The sequence below is a fragment of the Engystomops pustulosus genome, chromosome 4 (assembly GCF_040894005.1).
Source record: "Engystomops pustulosus chromosome 4, aEngPut4.maternal, whole genome shotgun sequence".
In the NCBI taxonomy this organism is placed as follows: Eukaryota; Metazoa; Chordata; class Amphibia; order Anura; family Leptodactylidae; genus Engystomops; species Engystomops pustulosus.
This window is the reverse complement of record NC_092414.1, coordinates 140967285-140990425: the sequence shown is the minus strand read 5'-3', so window position 1 is coordinate 140990425 and position 23141 is coordinate 140967285. Positions and strand designations below refer to the sequence as shown.

General features: G+C 40.4%; 1 protein-coding gene across 5 annotated transcripts in view; it reads right to left on the bottom strand.

The window, feature by feature from the left end:
* The window catches only part of VPS13C (vacuolar protein sorting 13 homolog C), a 228727-nt gene that overhangs the window by 58918 nt on the left and 146668 nt on the right, over window positions 1–23141 (bottom strand). For all 5 annotated transcript variants that reach the window (XM_072147788.1, XM_072147784.1, XM_072147785.1 and 2 more), the window contains 7 exons: window positions 21696–21863; window positions 19700–20004; window positions 15947–16094; window positions 15524–15671; window positions 14837–14955; window positions 13827–13996; window positions 6740–6984 (listed from right to left, as the gene is read on the bottom strand). In XM_072147788.1, coding sequence (XP_072003889.1) covers window positions 6740–6984; window positions 13827–13996; window positions 14837–14955; window positions 15524–15671; window positions 15947–16094; window positions 19700–20004; window positions 21696–21863 — 1303 coding nt within the window. The remainder of the gene's footprint in view (window positions 1–6739; window positions 6985–13826; window positions 13997–14836; window positions 14956–15523; window positions 15672–15946; window positions 16095–19699; window positions 20005–21695; window positions 21864–23141) is intronic.

Here is a 23141-nt window from a genome sequence, read left to right as displayed (position 1 = left end):
AGTGCAAAGTTTAGGGAATTCATATGCCCTTGGTAAATGGGCCCTAAAATTTCTGTTCATCTTTTATAGCATGTAGATAAGTCAGCCTAAAAGAAGTTTGTTCTGTCCTATGATGAGCACACCTTAATTCTGTAAGCCATCAGCTGATTGCCACGTGAGCCCCTTGTTCCAGCACACATGGAACCGACTGTTCTTGTAAAAATCTAAAACTAGGTTACAATTAGAACATAAGCAAAAACACTTGTGATCTTTTCTAAAGCTCATCAAATCCTTTCATAACACAGAATTTGAGTGAAGACGCTGAAGTGACATGTATCTGCCCTGCTTTATTGGAACATGCTTTGTTGTATGTGCGATATTGTGAAACCAGGATGGAAAAACGTTACCAGGCTTCACAAAAATGAAGGAGGGTGGGTTGTTCTGTTCCTCAGAAAACCTAATTAAATCTCTGACAGGGCTTGACATCAGGAGGATTATTACAGGGACATATCTGGGTCAATAATTCATGTTTACTATTATGACTATGGTGTCACATGTATAGGAAGTACAGGAAGCGGAATACAAGCTTTTCTCTGTGCAAACAGCTGATTTATATGAGTCATACAAAGAGAAACATCTGCTTGTTACTGTAAAGAAAAAAACCCATCCTAACAGGTCAGATTCACCACATCTCGCTCCCCAATGGTGGCTGCTTCTTGTGCTGTACCTCTAATTGCAACTACAGGCAGTCCCGGGTTACATACAAGATAGGGTCTGTAGGTTTGTTCTTAAGTTGAATTTGTATGCAAGTGGGAACTGTATATTTTGTCATTGTAATCCCTGCCAGAATTGTTTTGGTCTCTGTGACAATTGGATTTTAAAAATGTTGGGTTGTCATAAGAATCAGGATTAACACTAAAGCTTCATTAAAGACACCTTTGATAACTGTTATAGCTGTTTATTGTAGCCTAGGGCTAAAGTACAATAAATTACCAATATATGTAAGTAATTTATGTAAGTCGAGTGTTCTTAAGTAGGGGACCGCCTGTACCGTATATACTCGAGCAGGAGCTAAGATTTCCAGCACAATTTTTGTGCTGAAAAAGCCCCAGTCCACTAAAAAGATATATAACGAAAATAAAAGTTAGTGCTCACCCTCTGGCGTGCCCTCTTCTCCAAGCAACACCTTTTCAGGTGCTACCGGCACAGAAACTATGACACAGCAGTGTCGCCGCCTGCTGAAGTCATAGTTTGTGTGCTGGCAGATTTCATAGACGTACATCTGACAGCCGGAAGATGTGCTGCAGGGAGAAGATGATACCGGAAGTCAGCGCCAGAGTTGAGTACAAAGTTTATTTTTTAATGGGGCACTCTGCTGGACATTATACCAATGGGGGCACTCTGCTGGACATTATACCAATGGGGGCACTCTGCTGGACATTATACCAATGGGGGCACTCTGCTGGACATGGCACCAATGGGGGCACTCTGCTGGACATGGCACCAATGGGGGCACTCTGCTGGACATGGCACCAATGGGGGCACTCTGCTGGACATGGCAAATATGAAGCTTTAATCTTTAATTTTTACCAAAAAAATATTGATGGCGGTCACACTATTATGCAACTAACGGAAATGTATGCAATTTGCAAGTTATCAAAAAGTTTTTTTAAGACCCTTTGAATCATGAAGAATGTGTCTGAATTAGCTGAATTAGAAATTACTTCAACTAATGCAGTAAAATAAACACATTTTGTAATATATTACTTGTGGTTTGTAATTTCTTTACCACATCTTCCTAGAAATTCTACCAATATTTATAAACCTATTTTTACAACTAGATTATGTTACTGGGCTGAATCCTCTCCTACTACCATGCTAGTGCCCAGTGTGTTAGACAATTTAGCAATTAATACATGAGGATATTGGGGGAGATTTATCATTAGGCAGGATTTTGAGCAGTTTTCTATGTGTTAGACTGCAGGTTTCCTACAGTCGGATTTATAGTCCAGTGTATGTGCAGTGTTAAATGCCTTCTGATGTGACTATCAGCTGTGTGGGAATAGACTGTACCAGTCGCACGTATGTTTAACACAGGGGTCCCCAAACTTTTTACATAGGGGGCCGTTCACTGTCCCCCTCAGACCGTTGGAGGGCCGGAATAAAGTTTAAAAATAAATATCAGTACATGTGACCGCATCTATAATACACTGGCACTGCCCCTCAATTAATTATTTAATATACTGCACCCCCTAAAGAACTATTTTAAATATTGGCCCAATTAATGAATTAATTGGGACAATTAATTATTAAATATACTGGGACACCTCTCCATTAATTATTGAATATGCCTCCCCCCATTAATTACTAGACTGCCCCTCATAATTAATTATTTCCTATACCCCACCATTAATTATTTCCTATGCTGCCCCCACCATTAATTATTTCCTATGCTGCCCCCCACCATTAACCTCTTAACGCTGAAGCCACTTTTGGGAAAGTTGGTCATATCACTAAAATAACTTGATAACTAACATTTTCCAAATGTCTGCTTTAACTTGGCATCATTTTTCAAACATCTTTTCCTTTTTTTAGGATATTAGGAGGCTTATAACTTTAGGTGCAATTTTTCAGATTTTCACGAAAATCATCAAAACCTACTTTTGGAGGGTCAATTTAGTTAGAAGTGACTTTATAAGGCCTACATGACAGAAACCCCCCACAAATGACACCATTTTAGAAACTACACCCCTCAAAATATTCAAAACAACCTTTGGGAATTTTGTTAACCCTTGAACACTAACCCTTAACCCTTGATTCATTGAACACTAAAATTTGCACCTTCACAATGGGTTAAAAACGAAAATGCATTTTACAATGTTTAGGGCAATTCCTCCTGAGCATGCCAATACCCATTTTGTCACTGTACCCTGCTGTACGGGCACAGGGGGGCACTTGGAATGGAAAGAGCGTTGTTTCGTTTTTGGAGGGCAAATATGGCTGAAAAAGATTTCATGTGTCAGGATGCATTTGGAGAGTCATAATGGTACCAAAACAGAGGAAAGCCCCAATAAGAGACACCGTTTTGGAAAGTACACCCCTTGGAGAGTTTAGCAAAGTGTAATTTGTGTATTTGCCCCAACAGGTGTTTAATTCAATTAGGCCCCAAAAGGGAAAAAAGGTGAAAATCTCAAAAAAGTCACTTTTACCCCAAATTTTTGTAAGCCACATAAAAGATGAAACAACCCCCATAAATGTGTAAAACTATTTCTCCTGAGCACCGAACTGCACACAGTAGGGCTCAGAAGGGAAAGAGGGGCTTTGGCCTTTTAGAAGCCAGATTTGACAATCATCCTTTACAAGTGTCAGGATGCATTTGGAGAGCCATAGTGGTACCAAAACAGAGGGGAACCCCAACAAGTGTCACCATTTTGGAAAGTGCACCCTTTGGAGAATTTAGCAAGGTGTAATATGTGTATTTTCCCCTACAGGTGTTTGCTTCAATTAGGTCCCTAAAAGGAAAAAGATGAACATTTTCCCAAAAAAGTTATGGCAAATTTTTGTATTCCATAAGGCATTAACCCCTTAAGGACCAGGCCCTTTTTCGTTTTTGCGTTTTTATTTTTCACTCCCCACCTTCAAAAATCTATAACTTTTTTATTTTTCCGTGTACAGAGCTATGTGATGGCTTATTTTCTGCGTAACAGATTGCACTTTGTAGTGATGGTATTAAATATTCCATGCCGTGTACTGGGAAGCGGGAAAAAAATTCTAAATGTAGTGAAAATGATGAAAAAACACATTTGCGCCATTTCTTGTGGGCTTGGTTTTTACAGCTTTCACTGTGCGCCCCAAATGACAGGTCTATTTCATTCATTGGGTCAATACGATCACGGGAATACCAAATTTGTATAGGTTTTGTAATGTTTTCATACATTTACAAAAATTAAAACCTCCTGTACAGAAAAAAATTATTCATTTTGCCGTGTTCTTGCGCTAATAACTTTTTCATACTTTGATGTATGGAGCTGTGAGTGGTGTCATTTTTTGCGACTTCTGATGACGTTTTCAATGCTTCTATTTTTAGGACTGTGCGACCTTTTGATCACTTTTTATAGAATTTTTTCTATTTTTCAAAATGGCAAAAAATGCCATTTGCGACTTCGGGCGCTATTTTCCGCTACGGGGTTAAACGCAGTGAAAAACGGTTATTATATTTTGATAGATCGGGCATTTTCGGACGCGGCGATACCTAATGTGTTTATGATTTTTACGGTTTATTTATATTTATATCAGTTCTAGGGAAAGGGGGGTGATTTGAATTTTTATGTTTTTTTAATATATATTTTTTTTTTTTACTTTTTTTTATTTATTTTTTTTTACTATTTTTCAGACTCCCTAGGGTACTTTAACCCTAGGTTGTCTGATTGATCCTACCATATACTGCCATACTACAGTATGGCAGTATATGGGGATTTTGCATACCATCTATTACAATGTGCAGATTGCACATTGTAATATATAGCATCGATCATGACAGCCTCGGATCTTTGTGTGATCCCAGGCTGTCATGGCAACGGATCGCCGCTCCCCGGTGACGTCACTTTGCCGGCGGCGATCAAAGGGTTAACACCCGCGATCGGTGCAAGCATTATGAAGCAAATGCCCGGTGAGTATGAAGAGGGCTCAGCCCGTGAGCCCTCTTCATACTCCCCCATGCGCAGTAAGACGTAAGGGTACGTCTTATTGCGCTATGGGGTTAAAGATGAAACAACCCCAAAAAAATGTGTACTAGCATTTCTCCCGAGTATAAAATTGGCCCACACATGCAAATAAAATGTTGTATGGGTACGGAGTGAAGCTCAGAAGGGAAAGAGGGGCGTTGGCCTTTTAGAAGCCAAAATTGACATACATCCTTTACATGTGTCAGGATGCATTTAGAGAGCCGTAGTGGTACCAAAACAGAGTGGAACCCAAACAAGTATCACCATTTCTCCGATTGCGGGTGTTAGAGGCGGGTGTCAGCTATCATATATAGCTGACACCCGCAGCTTCTGGCGCTGGCTCCGTTCATAATTAATTATTTCCTATACTGCCCCTCATAATTAATTATTTCCTATGCTTCCCCTCATAATTAATTATTTCCTATGCTGCCCCTCACCATTAATTATTTCCTATGCTGCCCCTCACCATTAATTATTTCCTATGCTGCCCCCCAACCATTAAATATTTCCTATGCTGCCCCCCAACCATTAATTATTTCCTACGCTGCCCCCCAACCATTAAATATTTCCTATGCTCCCCCCCACCATTAATTATTTCCTATACTGGCCCTCATAATTAATTATTTCCTAAGCTGCCCCTCATAATTAATTACTTCTTATACTGCCCCCCATAATTAATTATTTCCTAAACTGCCCCTCACCATTCATTATTTCCTATACTGCCCCATACCATTAATTATTTCCTATACTGCCCCTCACCATTAAATTATTTCCTATATTGCACCCCACAATTAATTATTTCCTATGCTGCCCCTCCACCATTAATTATTTCCTATGCTGCCCCCCGCAATTAATTATTTCCTATGCTGCCCCCCACAATTAATTATTTCCTATGCTGCCCCTCCACCATTAATTATTTCCTATGCTGTCCCCCCACCATTAATTATTTCCTAAGCTGCCCCCCCACCATTAATTATTTCCTATGCTCCCCCCACCATTAATTATTTCCTATGCTCCCCCCCACCATTAATTATTTCCTATACTGCCCCTCATAATTAATTATTTCCTAAGCTGCCCCTCATAATTACTTCCTATACTGCCCCTCATAATTAATTATTTCCTAAGCTGCCCCTCATAATTAATTATTTCCTATGCTGCCCCTCATAATTAATTATTTCCTATGCTGCCCCTCATAATTAATTATTTCCTATGCTGCCCCTCATAATTAATTATTTCCTAAGCTGCCCCTCATAATTAATTATTTCCTAAGCTGCCCCTCATAATTAATTATTTCCTTTTTAATAAAAAAAATAAAAACCCTGTACTCACCTAAGTCTCCCGCGGCGCGTCTTCTAATTTCTTGTCGCGTCCGGGCAGGAAGGGGTGCGCGGCCGCGTGATGACGTCATCTCCGAGGCCGCGCATCTAAGTTCAAAGAGCGATGTGCGCCGGGGTTGTATTCCGGCCACATCGCTCCAGTAATAGTGCTCGAGCGGCCGTTTTCGGCCGCATCGAGCACTATACAGTGACGGGCAGGAGCTTCCTGTCCAGACGGATGGAGGCTCCTGCCCGACTCTCGAAGGCCGCGGGGGCCCGTCACTGGCACGGCAAGTGTCGGGGGGCGGATCGAAACGGTCCGTATGTGGCCCTGGGCCGTAGTTAAACTCTGGTTTAACATCTGCTCTATTTCTACCTTATTGCAATGTTTTTGCACAGAAAATTCTCAGATACCTCAAATATAAAATTGAGCAAAAACTTCCCCCTGTAATAGCAATGGACCCACATACATCACCTCCTAGGTGGTGTAGTTTTGCAATTAAATTTGCGTTCTTTTGAAAATTCTCCGTTGATAAATGTGGGGTTGTACGGTGTTGCACACTCTCTTGTGTATTTTTTCCGCCGTTGCGTGACTTTAGAGTTGCATTTTTTTCTCGCTAAAAAAACCTGCAAAAACGATGTTTGCGCAAAAATTTGCGACAATTATACGCCATTGACTCAATGCAGAGTTGCTAAATAAAAAAACAGAACATAATATACCTCTCCTGTCCGGTTTTGTCTTGGTTGGCGTGGATGGCTTGGCATGGATTTGCACAGGTTTATCTGTAGCTGGATTTTGAGGCATGGCCTGAATAAAGAAGTCGGCTACAGTCATCAAGAATTCCACACTTGCACACACATATAGCTTCTCCAATATGGCGGTGATTAAACGTTCTTGTCCTGTTTGCTTGTAGTTTATATCAATCATATTGCGTGTATTAGAGGCATCTTTCTGATCAATCATTCTAGCAAGGAGCAATGGAGACAGTTATCGGTTATACTGATGTCTAATTTTATTCTTACAAGTCTTCTAAGCCTAATTCATAGAACTGCATGGATAGAAAAATATAGTCGGGGAAATAAGTATTTAATGGAGAGGTCTGTAATTTTCAACTTTACAAGACCCGAGTCAGCATGGTTTCTGAAGATTTGTTACAATGTGTCAGTGGCACATTGTAATAAATCTTGTGTAAAAATGCCATGTACTGCAATACAGTAGAATTGCAGTATATGCTAGGAGCGATCACCCCCTTTCCCTAAAACTCAAAAAAATAAACAAAATATCACAAACATGTTAGGCATTGCCGCATCCCAAAAAGTTCAATCAAAGTATAAAAATAGCTATTCCCGGCGATGAACCCGATGAAGGAAAATAGCACCCAAATGTCAGAAACTTCACTTTTACACCAATTTACAGCAAATAAAAATGGATTAAAAAGTGATCAAAATGTCACATTGGGGCAGATTTACTTACCCGGCCCATTCGCGATCCAGCGGCGCGTTCTCTGCACAGGATTCGGGTCCGGCTGGGATTTAAGAAGGTAGTTCCTCCGCCGTCCACCAGGTGGCGCTGCTGCGCCGAAAATAATCTTAACGCCCCGGAATGCACCATCCCATAGAAGGTGAAGGTGAGCGCTTCCCAAGCGACACATTTCGGTTTTTAAATGCGGCGGTTTTTCCGAATACGTCGGGTTTTCGTTCGGCCACGCCCCCCCCGATTTCTGTCGCGCGCATGCCGGCCCCGATGCGCCACAATCCGATCGCGTGCGCCAAAAACCCGGGGCAATTCATGTACAAGCGGCGCAAATCGGAAATATTCGGGTAACACGTCGGGAAAACGCGAATCGGGCCGTTAGTAAATGACCCCCATTGTGTTCAAAATGGTAGAATTGAAAACGTCTTACACAGCTTCATGCAACGAAGTATGAAAAAGTTATTAGCGTCAGAAGACTTACCAGTAAATGTATTTCCTGAACCCACAACAGCACCATCACCGGAGGGAGAGGGGTCCGCCCCTAGGACAGGAAACCCTTAAAGCTCCACACCTCCGACCATGCCTCAGTGGATTTCAGTGGAGCCTGTATGACAGTGATGGCGAACCTTTTAGAGGCCGAGTGCCCAAAATGCAACCCAAACCCTTCTGACTTGAAGTGAAGTGCCAACACAAAAATTTAACTAGAATAACAAGGTTTTAATTGAGAAAACAAGCCATAGAGAGACGCCCCCCCCATATACGTAATATAGTATAAAATGCATACAGCTTGTCACCATGTAGTATAAAATGCATACAGAATGCCGCCATGTAGTATAAAATGCATACAGCTTATCGCCATGTAGTATAAAATACATACAGAATATATATATATTATATATATGTATACACATAAAAAACACCTACATATAAACATCACATACATAAACACCCACATATGCACATCACATACATATACACATTACATACATATACTCATTACATACATATACACATTACATACATATACACATTACATACATATACACATTACATACATATTACATACATATACTCATTACATACATATACACAGATAAACTTACTTTATTTTCTTTTCTTCTACAGGTAGGTTCTCCAGGAATGCATGCAGGTTACGCTGTATGCATTCTCCACTCCCACCTGGAGCGGAGGAGAGGGGGGCTACGGAGCGGAGGGCTACGGAGCGGAGGAGAGGCGGGCCACGGAGCGGTGGAAAGGGGGGCTACGGAGCGGTGGAGAGGGGGGCTACGGAGCGGAGGAGAGGGGGGCTATGGAGCGGAAGAGAGGGGGGCTACGGAGCGGAAGAGAGGGGGGCTACGTTTCGGTGGAGAGGGGGGCTACGGAGCGGAGGAGAGGGGGGCTACGGAGCGGAGGAGAGGGGGGCTACGGGGCCAGAGCAGAGCGGAGCGAACCAGGAGGGAGCAGAGCGGTGCGGGCCGGGATAATTACTGCGCATGCGCGGTTTCTATGGGAGCGACTGAAACTTTCAGCGCTTCCCAAGTTACCGCGCATGCGCAAAAACTCTGCGGTTCTGTCTATGGAGCGGCGCATAGTTCCGTCGCTCGCATAGACAAATTTTTACGGGCAGAGGCTTACCAGCGATGGTATGAGTGCCAACAGAAATGGCTTTGCGTGCCGTCTGTTCGCCATCGCTGCTGTATGAGACTTAACATTTAATTAGAACACATGTATGCAACTATTTACACTACATCTCTACTCCTTTTTTTGCTACACCCGTGAAAGACAAATAAGGAGAGACAATAGTAAGGGAACCTTACCCAGAAGAAGAAGGGAGGGTAATCCTATGGTGCTGTCGTGGTTCCAGGAAATACAATTACCTGTAAATAATTACCGATTTCCCCCTTAACCACGACAGCACCATTATCGGAGAGAATAACAGAGAAGAATTAGGGAGGGATCACCGAAGAAAGCACCCTGCGATGTGGCAGGTCATGTGCACCTGCCACATCTAATCTATGGAGCTTGAAAAAGGTGTGTGGTGAAGACCAGGTTGCTGCCTGGCTTATCGGACTCACAGACACCTCATTAAATTTGGTCAAAGAGGAGTAGACCCTGGAAATAGAACCTTTTACCCATTTTATTTCCTCCCTAAAGTACAAATAGGTTATCCGATTGCCCCCCCCCCCTTTACTGACCTATCCAAGTATCTCCTTCTCCTTGTCTGAATCTGGATCAGCAGAAAAAGGAGGTAACCTAATTTCCTGTGATCTATACAGTTTCAATGCTACTTTTGGAAGAAAAGCAGGCAACACTATCCTATCATCCAGGATCTGAATGTAAGGGGCTTTACACGATAATGGTGTATGCGATGGCCACTAAAAATACTGCCTTGATAGTCAGCCACTTATCCGAACCGATGTTAGGGATTTCAAAACTTTATTAAGTTGTCTGTATAGTAACCTGTCTGTTTTCTTATGTGATCCCTGGAGACCCCCATAGACAAGTCATCCAATACTACCTTGTTGAGGCATCATTCCCCTTGGTTCAACTGTTGTCTTCTCCTCTTATGTGTACTGCTGATATGGAACTTAGGTGCAGATTCATCAGTGATTGGCTTCTGGTACAAGCGGCGGTTTATGAAAGCCACTACTGATACATTGTCCAAGAGGATCTTTAGATCCCCCCCCTGGACAAGAGTTAAGGATGCTTTCAGGGCTTCTTGGATAGCACACAGCTCCCTGAAGTTTGAATATCTGTCCAGTATGTGCGGATCCCAACGGCCTTGCAGCACCTGACTTTCCAGATGTTCTCCCCAACCCCAGTGACTGGCATCTGTCACGAATGATATTGTCTTCTGTCGTCTCCATGGAACTCCTCTGAGGAGATTTGAATCCTGCAACCAGAGAAGGGAGTCCAAACTTTGTGAGGAAGACATAACTTTAGGTGTGGTCCAGGCTGGAGTCCTAACCATCCCACTTCTTTAGCATGAATAGCTGCAGGGGTCAAGTGTGAAGCTGAGCCCAAGGGAATGCTGGGATTGCCGAAGTGAACAGACCTCAGAGTCATCCCGTTCCTTCTAAACGGAGACAGTTCTGACGCAAAGACCAAACGGTCTTCTGGAGCTTATCTATCATTTTGTCTGGTGAAAATGATCTTTGCCAGAAAGAGCCTAGTTGAACCCCAGGAAGATCTTTGACTTTGCTGGTGTTAGGGATAACTTTTGGGTATTAAGTAACCAAACTAGACATTCTAATGTCCCCTGAACCTTGGATAACCATAGTTTTACTGCGTCTTCCGACTTCCCTATCATCAGGAAGTTGCTGAGGTATGGAACAAAAGCTCCCTGTTCCTTCCTTGTATAAGAAGCCATTTCGGAAACCAGTTTTGTAAAAAAAAAAAGAACTCTTGGGGCTACTGCTACCCCAAACAGCAAGGCCTGGAACTGGAGATGGACTAGGACTCCTTTTATCCAAACGGCTACCCTCAGATACATGGGAGATTCTGGGTGAATCGGGATGTGATAGTAGGCATCCAAAAGGTCTATCAATGCTATGTAGCAATCCGGGCAAATGAGGTTTATAGTAGTCCAGAGGGATTCCATATTGAATTTCTCTATCTTGAGAAATTTGTTGAGTGCCTTAAATTAATTATTGTTTTTCATGAACTATCCGGCTTCTTTATATAATACAGAGTCAAGTAAAACCCAAAGCCGACGGAACTTCCCTTAAATTGTTCTTGGCTAACAGAGACAAGATCTCAGTCTTCAGATTCAAGATTCCTGACCTATTTTCCCTAGACCCTTAGTAATCTTGAATCGTGGTGGGGGAATTGACTTAAAGATTAACCCTGATAATACTTAGGGCCCACTTGCTTCCTGAGATTTTCTCCCATTCTGTTATAAATCCAAGTGATTCTTTGGCTTAATTTCTTTTCTTTGAGCGCCCAAACATGAAACCTTTCTCTTAATGCTTCTTCCGTCTGAATACTTTTTTCTGATACTCTATGATTGAGACTGAACTTATGGGAGGGATGAAAAAACCTCTCTTGAGAGCTGGCATCCGGAAATCCTCTTTTACGGTCTGTGGCCTTTTCAAGGATCTTGTCCCAGTTGGTACCAAATAAGAATTCACCTTCACAGGGGATGTTACAGAGGTGATTCTTTGAGGCTAAATCACTACTCCAACCTTTAAGCCATAGTGCCTTTCTAGCTGAGATGGAAACAGAAGCTTCTGCCAGAAACGCTGAGGATTTTTGGGCTGTAGTGATGTCTACTCGGAGCTGATCTCATGGAATCCCTTTTTTAACTTTTTCTTCCAAGTGGGTTAACCACATTAGCATGGACAAGTAGCCACAATGCTTGGTTTGAAAGCCGAGGAGGAAGCCCTTGGGTCCTTTAGAACCGCTGAATCTTCTAAAGGAAGTACAGCTTTTTTTAGACACTTTAGATATTGCTATATCCGCTTTAGGGGCCTTAACCCAGTGTTCCACATCTTTTTCAGCAAAGGGATATTTTATTTTAACTGCTCTGGGTACAAATATCTTTTTTTCTGGTCTTTTCCACTATGCTTTTATGAGGGACGAAAGATGTTTGGGTACAGAGAACACCTTCCTTCTTCTTTCTCCTAATCCCTGGAACATGATGGTTCTTTTTCCTCTTCTATCTCCATGAGGTAGACGGGGAGTCCGGGGACCTTGTTAGAGGTACTTACTGATCTTCCAACCTCCTGCTGGATGAAGGTGTGCATAGATTCTAATAGAGCTACAAGGTCCTGTACCACTACTCACCACCACAAAGACCAACCCGTAACATAACGCAGAGTTGTCCTTAGCGGCGTCCGATACATCTCCCCTTTTAACCGAACTCATGGCCAAAAAGAGAGGATAGGCAGCAGAAACATCTCTGCACCCGAGAGCAGAACCAGCAGGAACAGGTCAGCAACAGTCCTTACTGCAGGCAAAATCCTGTGGGCTAGCTGGGAGTGTAGAAACACACAGAGACTACTGTGTGAGGTCCTCTTTTCAATGTGCAGCCTCTCTGCGTCAACTGCCAGTAATGGGGCAATGGGGAGCGATATCCTGCTCCACTACCCTGCAAGCTTACGGCTCCGGTAAACCTGGCCCCTAAGGCGCCCCTAGACTGGCTCTCTAGGGTCTCTCAGGGACAGGAAACCATACTAAGGCATGGTCGGATGCATGGAGCTTTCAGTGTTTCCTGTCCTTGGGTACAGACACCTCTCTCTGGTGATGGTGGGTGCTGTCATGGTGAAGGGAGAAAAAACTTTTTTCATATACATTGGGGGAGATTTATTAATCAGTCTATGACCGAATTCTGTCTTAGATTGCACTAAAAGAAACTCTCTGCACCACATTATATAATATTATAAAAGCAGTTTTCTAGCTCTCCTACGATTAGCTCTACAAAGGGGACCTGTAGTAAGGAAGTGTGGCCTTGCATCAAAAAAAGGTCTGTGCCCGAAAAGTACTGCTGACCCCACAGAATTTTGACCTAATTTACTGGGGTAAAGTAAGCCAAATAAAAGGAGGTGCAGAGTATGACTATAAAGTCCTATACTGCACCAGTAGTAGTTTATCACCCAGCACCATACATGTATATGAATCTGGTGCAGAATAAGACTATCTAGTCCAACTCCGCACTGTCTAAATGTTAAAATGCATTAAAACACAATAAAACCTATATAAATTTGGCATCTCCATGATGGTACCGAACCATATAATAAAGTAGACAAATCATTTGTAGTGCACAGTGAAATTCGTAAAAACTGAGACCACAAGAAAGGGACTCCAATGCGTTTATTCGCCAATCTAGCCGCATTTGGAATTTTTCCCCAGCTTCCCGGTACACAGCATGGAATAATAAATAACGTTGCGAAGAAAATAACCTTTACACATCTCTGTACACTGAAAAACAAAAATGTTATCGATTTTTCGAAGGTGGAGAGCAAAATATGAACGAAAAAAGGCTGCAATGCGAAGGGGTTAATACAGGTAATAAGTGCAGAGTAGGAGGAGCTTCTTAAAAAAAAAAACCTAACAGCACATCGAGACAAAATTTCTGCTCATTGGTAGGGGATCAATTACTTATTATTCATTTAAAAATCATACAATGTGATTTTCTGGATTTTTTTCAGAAATTTTTTTTTCTGTCTCTCACAGTTGAAGTCTATCTACAATAAAAATTACAGACCTTTCCACTCTTTGCAGGTGGGGAACGTGCAAAATAGATCCTGGGATCAAACACTTATTTCCATCACTGTATATTTAAACTAAAGAAAGCTAAAAGCAACTACAGAGAATGACCGTGAATCCACAGACCTGGATGTGACCCTGGTTACTCCCTCTCTAAGATCATCGAGAGTGCATGTTTTCAGATGAAAAGAAAAATCCATTGATCCATCTGCACTCATCTGTCCTGAGGATGATAACAGATCTAGCCTCAATTCTCCCATTCGCAAGTTTTCATTATGAAGCCATTCCGAAGCCACCTAGGATAAAGCAGTAACACATCCTCAAATTTCAAGCTATCCCAGTCACAAACTCCACAGCCCTTCAAATACCTGCTGCAGCCAAAATTATTACAGACACAGATTTCACCAGCTCTGTATATGCCCAATATGAATAAAAACTCTTTTACATTTTAATTTAATTAATTTGCCATATGTAAACATTCCTTCAATTAGATGTTATTAAAAAAAATGTTCTTGTGTGAAGATAATTTCTCATAAATGTAGTCATGTTGTCCCTTAGAAACGAGATAGCTTCCTCGGATGTGACCGCCTCACATTTTGGCAGCAATGGCCGACAAGCAGTATTGAGCCCTGACTGACCATTCCTGGACATTAAATATACAAAAACCTTTTGTTTCCTTGTGCAATCAGTCCAGCAGAGGTGGTTGTATCCAAGGAGTCAGTCTTGTTTCTAAGGGACCATGTGACGACATATATGAGAAATTATCTTCACACAGATACATTATTTTTAATAACATCTTATTGAAGAAACATTTATATATGGCAGATATGAAACGGAATGTGAATGCCCGAATGAGAATACCCCTTTAAGTGTATTTTGCTTATCCACTAAATATGCCATAAATGCTAGCTATAACATTGTCCCTCTGGAGATCGGTAACCATAAAATCACTTGCAGGTCTGGGGGAAACTATCGAGAACTGGAAATATAATTGCAGCTGTGCCTCAGAGCTTGGACAAGTGGAGCAGTTTGTGGACATGTAATACACATCATTTTTTTATGTAATCTGTTATCAATGTTCATTAAAGTGTAAGTAAAAAGCTCAGACATAAGACAATAATATAACCTGCACCCACCTTACTATTATCATTATTGTAGAGTACAATTGACAAGGATTCAAAATTAAAACCAAACTTCAGAGTTACAGCAATCGCCTCATTACCAGAATCTTGACTAACTTCACAGTCTTTTTTTCCTACCAAAATGACAAAAGAATTACAATTTATTGTGCAAGGAGCATAAATATCGGAAACAAATAATGACATGCAATAAGTAATAAGCACGTAGGGATTAGAACATAAAAGAGATTCTGCAGTATGGGGAAATTGTAGTAGCTTGAAATCCTTTTCATTTCTTTGACATTTCTTTTTTAATGCCATGCCATGTTTTTAAGAAAGGTAAACTAAGTGCGAGAGTCTGAGAGTTTCTCTAAATATACCATGTCAAACCATGTTGAAATGCTCAGTGGTATGACCAGCCATAGATATAGAGGTATTTAGTGATTTCACCCATGTATGAACAGCTAAATTATGAATATAAAAAGGGGTATATAAAGATGAGGCCATAATCAAATTCTGGACAATGATTGCATATTCACAGGATTATCGTATATACTCGAGTATAAGCCAAGGTACCTAGTTTTACCACAAAAACTGGGAAAACCTATTGACTAGACTAGAGTATAAGCCTAGGGTGGGGAATGCAGCCGCTACTCAAGTATATATGGCATTTGAATTTTTAAACAATTACGTATTTGACTGTACCTGTTTGTTGCATAGACATGTTTGTCTCTCTTATAACTCTTTGAACATCTTCAGATTTTGGGGGCGCACTTGGAAGTGATGGAGATTCAGCAAGGTTCTCAAAAAGGACACCCATTAAAATGGTGAGGTCATCTTGGCTCAAGGCAATCTAGAAAAAATGAGTAATAATATATTACACACCAAGCAACACATAAATAACATTAAGTGCTTAAAAAGGTGTGGTATGCTGGAGTACAGGGAATACAATTAACACATTGGATGCCTTCACATTGTTGCAGGGTGACTTTTTTAAATTATAGACAATGGCGGTGTATCTTCTGATTATCAACATTTATTTCTATATCAATTCTTTTTTCTATTACTACAACAGAAGCATCTGACAATTTCTTTCTAGTTCAATAAAAGGACCACCAGTTATTATACCTCCATGGGCTTCAGGTCTCCATCAATCTGAATGGCTGGTATCTGGGAATACCAAGATGAAGACAGATTTCTCTGTACAGAAACAAGGAGATTAACAGGCTGCAATAGCTCTAGCTCTGGTTGAGGAGATCCATTCTGAATGATTGTCCTGCAACAAAGTATTCAGTTTACAATTTGCAACCTTCTCTCCTCTGGTCAAAATACAACAGGAATAGAGATGAGCGAGTATACTCGTCCGAGTATACTGTTCGGTCGAGTATTAGCATACTCGGACCGGCTCGTTACTCGGACGAGTATCTCGCCGGCTTGAGATCGAGCATTAAATTAATAAAAGAAAGTGAAGAACAGTGTTTACAGTGAAGAATGACACATTACACATGTGTACAGATGTTTTCCTTGTAAAAACACATTGAAATAACACTATTCTTCACTTTGCAGGTGTTCGCGCGTGTCTCCCGCTAAGTTAGGAGATATGCACGAACATCTGGATTGTGAAGAATAGTGTTCTTTCAATGTGTTCTGCACTTAAATGGTCCTGTGTTCACCGTTTTTAATGTTTTAATTCTATTCTTCACTTTGCAGGTGTGCGTGCGTATCTCCGCACGCACGGAAGACACGCGTACACACCTGCAATGTGAAGAATAGAATTAAAACAGTGAAAACAGGACCATTTAAGTGCACAACACATTGAAAGAACACTATTCTTCACATTCCAGATGTTCCGAACATCTCCTAACTTAGCGGGAGACACGCGCGGACACCTGGAAAGTGAAGAATAGTGTTATTTCAATGTGTTCTTACAAGCAAAACATCAGTAAACATCTGGAATATTGTATTATCCACTGTACTTTTAATGTTCTCTTTTACTAAAAAAATGCTCGGGTCTCCCATTGACTTTAATGGGGTTCGTTATTCGATACGAGCACCCGAGCATCGGGAAAAGCTCGTATCGAATAACGAGCACCCGAGCATTTTAGTGCTCGCTCATCAACAGGAACATTTTATATTTATAGAGGCAAATGCAGAATTAATAAAAACGTATTACTATATATACATTAATAACTTCACAATACATACTATTTAGGATTGCACGAATACCATTATGTTGGGTGCAATATGATACCTGGGAAGTATCACAATGCTTTTTACACAAAAAAAAAAAAAAAAGCGTCATTATTGTGCAGAGCATCACCCTCCCACATTCCTACCAATTGTTACTTGTTGTATGGGTGCACAGTGGGTGCAGAAGGGAAGGAGAGCCATGCAGTAGCCACTTTTTCCCTATAAGATGTAAATCATTTTTAGATATGGTAGCTATAAAATATTCATTTTTCCACTACTGCGGCCATGTGAGGGCTTATTTGCTTGCAGGATAAATTGCATTTTTCTGTTATACTATAATGGCTACACAATATTGATAAAAATGTATTAACTCATGTTTTGGGGAGGGGTTAAGAAATATATTCATTCTGTGAAAGATTTTAGATTTTTTTTGATGTTCACTGAATAGCCTAATAAACATGTTACTGTCATTCTATGGATCAGTATGATTAGGAGGATACCACATTTCTATCTTTTTTTTTACGTTTTATAAATTTTGCTGAAAACCTAACGTAGGGAAAAATCTAAAGTTTATGTATCACCGTTTTCCAAGAAGAATAACACTTTTCCTTGAAGGCCTATTTTTTGTGGAACATGCTGTACTAGTACTAGTACAACAGTACTATTTTGAAGTAGGTTGGTTTTTTTGATCACTTTTTATTGCATTTTTTGTGCAACAAGATAAATATCACATATTTTTGGACTTATTTATGGCATTTGTTGTGCAGGTTATAAAGATTCAGGGGCTTATTTACTAAGGGTCCCGCGGCCGCATTTCTGTTGGGTTTTCCGACGTTTTCGGGGATCGCGCCACTGGGACAGGTATTTAGTAGGCAATAAATGTCCCACGAAAACGGTTTTAGTCGCAATCGCGCCAGCGTAAATACCACACAAATCGGGGGCGGGCCGTCGGACGATCCGACGGATTCGGAACTAACCGCGGGATTTAACGTAAAAATTGTGCCGCAAACCGTGCACTTACATGCAGTGGGACTGCTTGTTCATTATAACACTCTGCAATACATCAGTACTGCAGGGTATTATCACTGTCAGCCTATGTATGACAGGATCTTACAGACTGGAACCATGTGCAGCCATAACAAAGTTTAGCAGCCCCCAAAAGCAGCTGGGGGGTGCTAAACGTTGGGGGTGGTCGATCACTAGGGGTAACCCGACAAAGGAATTTAAATGCCGCAGTCAGCACGATTGGAGCTTAGCAAAGGCTGCATTCCAGAGTTAGGTAATGACTGTTTGGGGATGGGGCAGGGAGGGGTAATCTACACTGGGAACACTGGGAAATATGTTTCCAATGATCCTTTACCAGGGGGGTAACTTGAGGGGGTGCAGTGGGTGCTGTCGCAACTGGGCCCAAGTGGTTTAGGGGGCCCATAAGGTGTCAATTTCCCATATGAGAAGACTAGTACTATATACCATACATTATAGTCAGGGGCCTTGCATAGACTTTGCACTGGGGTCCATCAGCTTCAAGTTATGACACTGTCCTTTACTATAATATTGTGTTTATAGGTGAAGCAGAACTGGAGAAATCCAATGTTCAAATTGCAGTGTAAAATGTGATTTTTAACATAGAGCTCAATTCCTGACTATAAATTGTATAAAGTTGTTTACCTAGAAACACAATCCTAATGTCATAATAAAGGGAAGAATTGTGTCAGCTAAAGGCAAAATGCATATGGAGCTGCAGAAGAAACTTTGCAATATTACATGCATATTCTACCGCTTTATCTGGAAAATGGTGATAGATTGATAGTGTACACATTTAGAAAATATTTTGGTAAAGGTTTATGCAATTTTCCCACTTGGCCTAGTTTGGCCAGTGTTAATAAATGGACATATGTAAAAACAGTCTTTTATCCCTCTTCTACCACCGTTGGGGGTTCTGATGCTAATTTGTCCTAGTAAAGCTCCTTTTCTCTGCTTATCTAGAGGCTATCACTGTGACTGCACAGGCTCTGATTCTAAACCAGTAAAATAGTCAAAAGGTATATGTACATCGGGATAAAATACAGTAAGCTACAGCATTCCCCCACATACACATAATGTATGTCACTATGGCCAAAGGTATATTTCATCCGCTGCTTCTACTGTCTCCTGAGTATTCAGAGAAAAACCCTTTAGAGGAAATCTAACAATTTGCTTTTGTGCATTGTGAACCAAACAGACCTTGCTGTAGTTACACTGATGCAGAAACATATCTTGTTTAATCCCTGAACTGAGTGGTTTTGCTGAACCAACAATTATAAAATGATAATGAGGCTCTGTCTCTCCTGTGGCTGCTCCAGCGCTTCTCCTCTTACCCCAATTAAGTACTGCTCCAGCTGCTGTGTACAAGTCATCCAGCTCAGGTTGATAAGTCCTGTCTGGACAGTTCAGGAAGCTCTGTGTAATGTGTTTATGTAGACAGTCAGTCCTCACCCAGCTTTCCCAAGGTCCTTACTTTTATTAAACAAGATATGTTTCTGCACCAGGGTAGCTACAGGTTTAAGCTTTAAGCAAACACAAAAATAATGAATAATGTATTTCACAGAATCTGCCATGTCAGCCTTCTGAAATAGTCAATAGTCTTGCAGTTTGCTGCGGCAGAAACTCTAAGCAACATTGATTATAACAAGTAAAACAGGACAATCAGACCTTGATAGCTTGAGCTCGGTAAGTTGAATGTCCATTTTATCAATAACCGGAGGTAACGGAGAATTTACTTCAGGAATTAAAGAAAACTTGTTTTGGACTGTTATTAAACCTAAATCGGCAACAACAACATTGGTAGAGGTAGAAGACTGAGGTATGTAGATAACAGGAGCTTTGAGGTTTATGTCCATGGAAAGCCGGAAGCTTTTCTGTGCCAAGTCCTTCATGCTATATGCTGCTTTTTCTGCAGCTTGGGCAGTGGCAGAGGTTACGGCCTCTTTAGCGGTTTGGAATGTGTTCAGGAAATTCTGAGGAGAAAAAAAACATTCCTAGTTCAGGAATCGAACTCCATTTATGTCATAGATATAATCAACATAATTGTGACTTAAAAGCAAGAAATTGTTTCTGGCATTCCAATAAAAATTACATGATTTAATAATAATTATGAACACATTGATAAAGTTTTCTTAATTTGATCATAGTACATAGTGTAAATCTGCAGTTGGCATGTTATAGAGCAGCATGAGACGAACAAACTGATGGCTTTGTAGAAAAAAATACTTGCTATAACTTGTGATTTTGACTATTATTTCAGCTTGTTTTCTGCTTAGAAGCAGTAACCCAAGCCATGTACAAAATGTGCACAATTAAAGGGGTTTTCCATGAAAGAAAATTCTCACATTTTAATCCCCTAGTGATGTTAACAGAATAAAGATCATTTAACCACTTATTTCTGAATTTTACTCAATTTTATTGCTCTTTTAGCTACTATCACTCCCTAGACTGCTCCGGGCAAAATCCCAGGATGTGGGCAGGGTCTCTCTAAGTAGACACGTTATTATCCATCTAGTTCTGTGGTGTGACACGTGCTTAATTTATCAGTGTACTGGTGTATATACAATTTCATCCGGCTTCTGACATTGTACTAACACACTGACATATAGAAAGAGTGATGAGACAGATGAGAGATCCATGAGATGGAGGAGATTACACAGAGGCTGACACACTTTTACACTGTTTACACTTTTAGCTGTGTACATCTCACAGATATGTGCCAGTCCCCTGATCACTTATTTCCTGACTCCTTATAGTTTGTAGTTTCTCTCTGCTCGGGATTTGCAGGCAGGAAGTGATCAGTGAGAGTCTCTGAGCTCCATGTAGGAGGAGTGGCTCAGAGCAGAAAGACAGAAATCTCAGCTCCAAGCTGTCACATACAAATCCAAGATGGCGGCCCGACCCTCAAGTCAGAAGTTACAGGGTAGTGTCTAGGGGCAACTGTGTACACCAGGACTGATAGAGACAGATTGGACTTACATATGTGAAATACAGTATTTTTGTTAATAACAGCAAATTCAAGAATCTGTTATTTTGTTATCCAGAGTACATATAAAAAACTTGTCTTCATCAAAATACCCCTTTAAGGCAGATGTAAATCACTGATAGGACCACAACTGTGACAATAGATTACTTATAAGCATTTAATGAGCAAAGACCTACGTGAATAAAAGACATGTTATACAGAATGTTTCCCACAAACAGTATGTCTTCTCAGCTCCTCATACTCTACAACATGGTAGCTACAGATCACACTGCATTTTGCCAGTGACAGGATCACTTTGATTATAATATAGCAACTCCATGGTTCAGCATGGTAAACAATAAAGTTATGTCCAACAGACTATGAGGCATAATCCTGGTTTCAGCAGCACATACATACCATTTATGTGAGACAGAACCATAGGAGGACATCTGAAAGGGTTATAGGCAATGAATTACATTTGATAGCATATCATATAGAACTTGAATGTATATTGAAATCAGATTCTAAAATAACTCCTTTAAATAATTGCATAATCATATAAAGACTTCAGTCTTAAATATGAGTTTTAAATGCTGATAAAACTTATTCCATCCACATCAATGGTTATAGTAATTGTAGAGGTTCTTCTAACTCTACAGTACTGTAACATTAGATAGCAGAAAAAAATATTTTACTCACCAAGAGAGACATTAGAAATCTGTGTAAATAGACAATGTGGATACAGCCCACCCGAAGCATAATGTTGCCGTCTACAGCAGACATATCTGTATATGCAGCACCTTCTGTTGCATTAGGAAATAATGTCATCTGCAAACTGAAAACTTCTTCTCCCAAAATATAGACCGCCTAAATGAATGAAAAGGAGGATCAAGGAATGCAAGCGTTCTGGAGGTTGAAGGGGTATTCCGGGAATATGAATATCTGATACAAAAACACATAACTCTATAAATAAATGAATGTAACAAAACTCAATGTCATTAGTCACAAAATGGAGCTTAGATAGTTTGACTAATGATGTACTAAATTTTATGGCCTCTCTAAAGTATGCAGAGTTATCATCAAGATGGCCGCCACTGGAAACTACAAGTTTCATGATCCTTAAGTTCTCAGTAACTCCTCCTCTCTCTTATGCTCTACTCCCAGTGATGATGTAACACAGCATTTTCTGCTTAGGGGAGCAAAATTTGAAATAATACGCATTAGCTTATATTTTGAGTACCCATTTGTATATGAATTATGCTGATTCCTGGAATACCCCTTTAAGTAAAAGTATTTTACTATAAGAGAACCCATTGTAAGTTAATATATATATGATAACATGGGAAATTGCCAAGGAGAATCCTGGGAGATATGAAAATATGTTTTCCAGGATAGGATAAGGAAAACATTGCCTGTTGACTACATTGTAAGGCAGCTCCCTTTAACACCAAGCATGACTTTTTCAAAATGCCTTTTAGTAAATTACTAATGCCTTTTAGTAATTTGAATTAAGGAACATACAGTACAGAAAAAGGTAATGGATACTAATTTAGTTTAACAGTTAATTTAACAAATGGCATTAAAAAATAGCTTTCCTGTGCCTTTTTTTTTTAGTTTTCTCCTACTATAGCAAAAGAGAGGTCTGTCTACTTCAGACAGATAGTGAGGCTTATGATTAACTCAATTTATACTCAGAGCATATTTCATTTCCTAATTTAGATCTTTAAAGAGATTAAACTATCCAGGAAAAGTCTAAAGAGTCAAGTCATCTTTCAGATGTCGGTGGAGTACAGTATAGAAAGCCGATTTAAGACAAACTACTTAAATAAGTAAATATCCAGAATGAAGGGCACCAATTAAGTACATGTCAACAGTTGTCATGTGCAGCAGGAGGTCCTGGAGTTCCATCCCTAGCAGTGTGGTCAGTACGTGACATGTCACTTTTTACATTCTGTGACCATGGATTTATCACGGGTAGTGTGTTTTAGCCCTTAAGGAGTGGTTTCATTATTGGAAAATTGCTTTTTTTGTTTCTTTTTAGAAATCATTTAATTGTTTTTAAACCCTTCAATACTAGAAAGAAAAACATTTTCAAAGTCATATTGTAGTATAATTATTAATACGCATCATTTTAGTGCACAAACA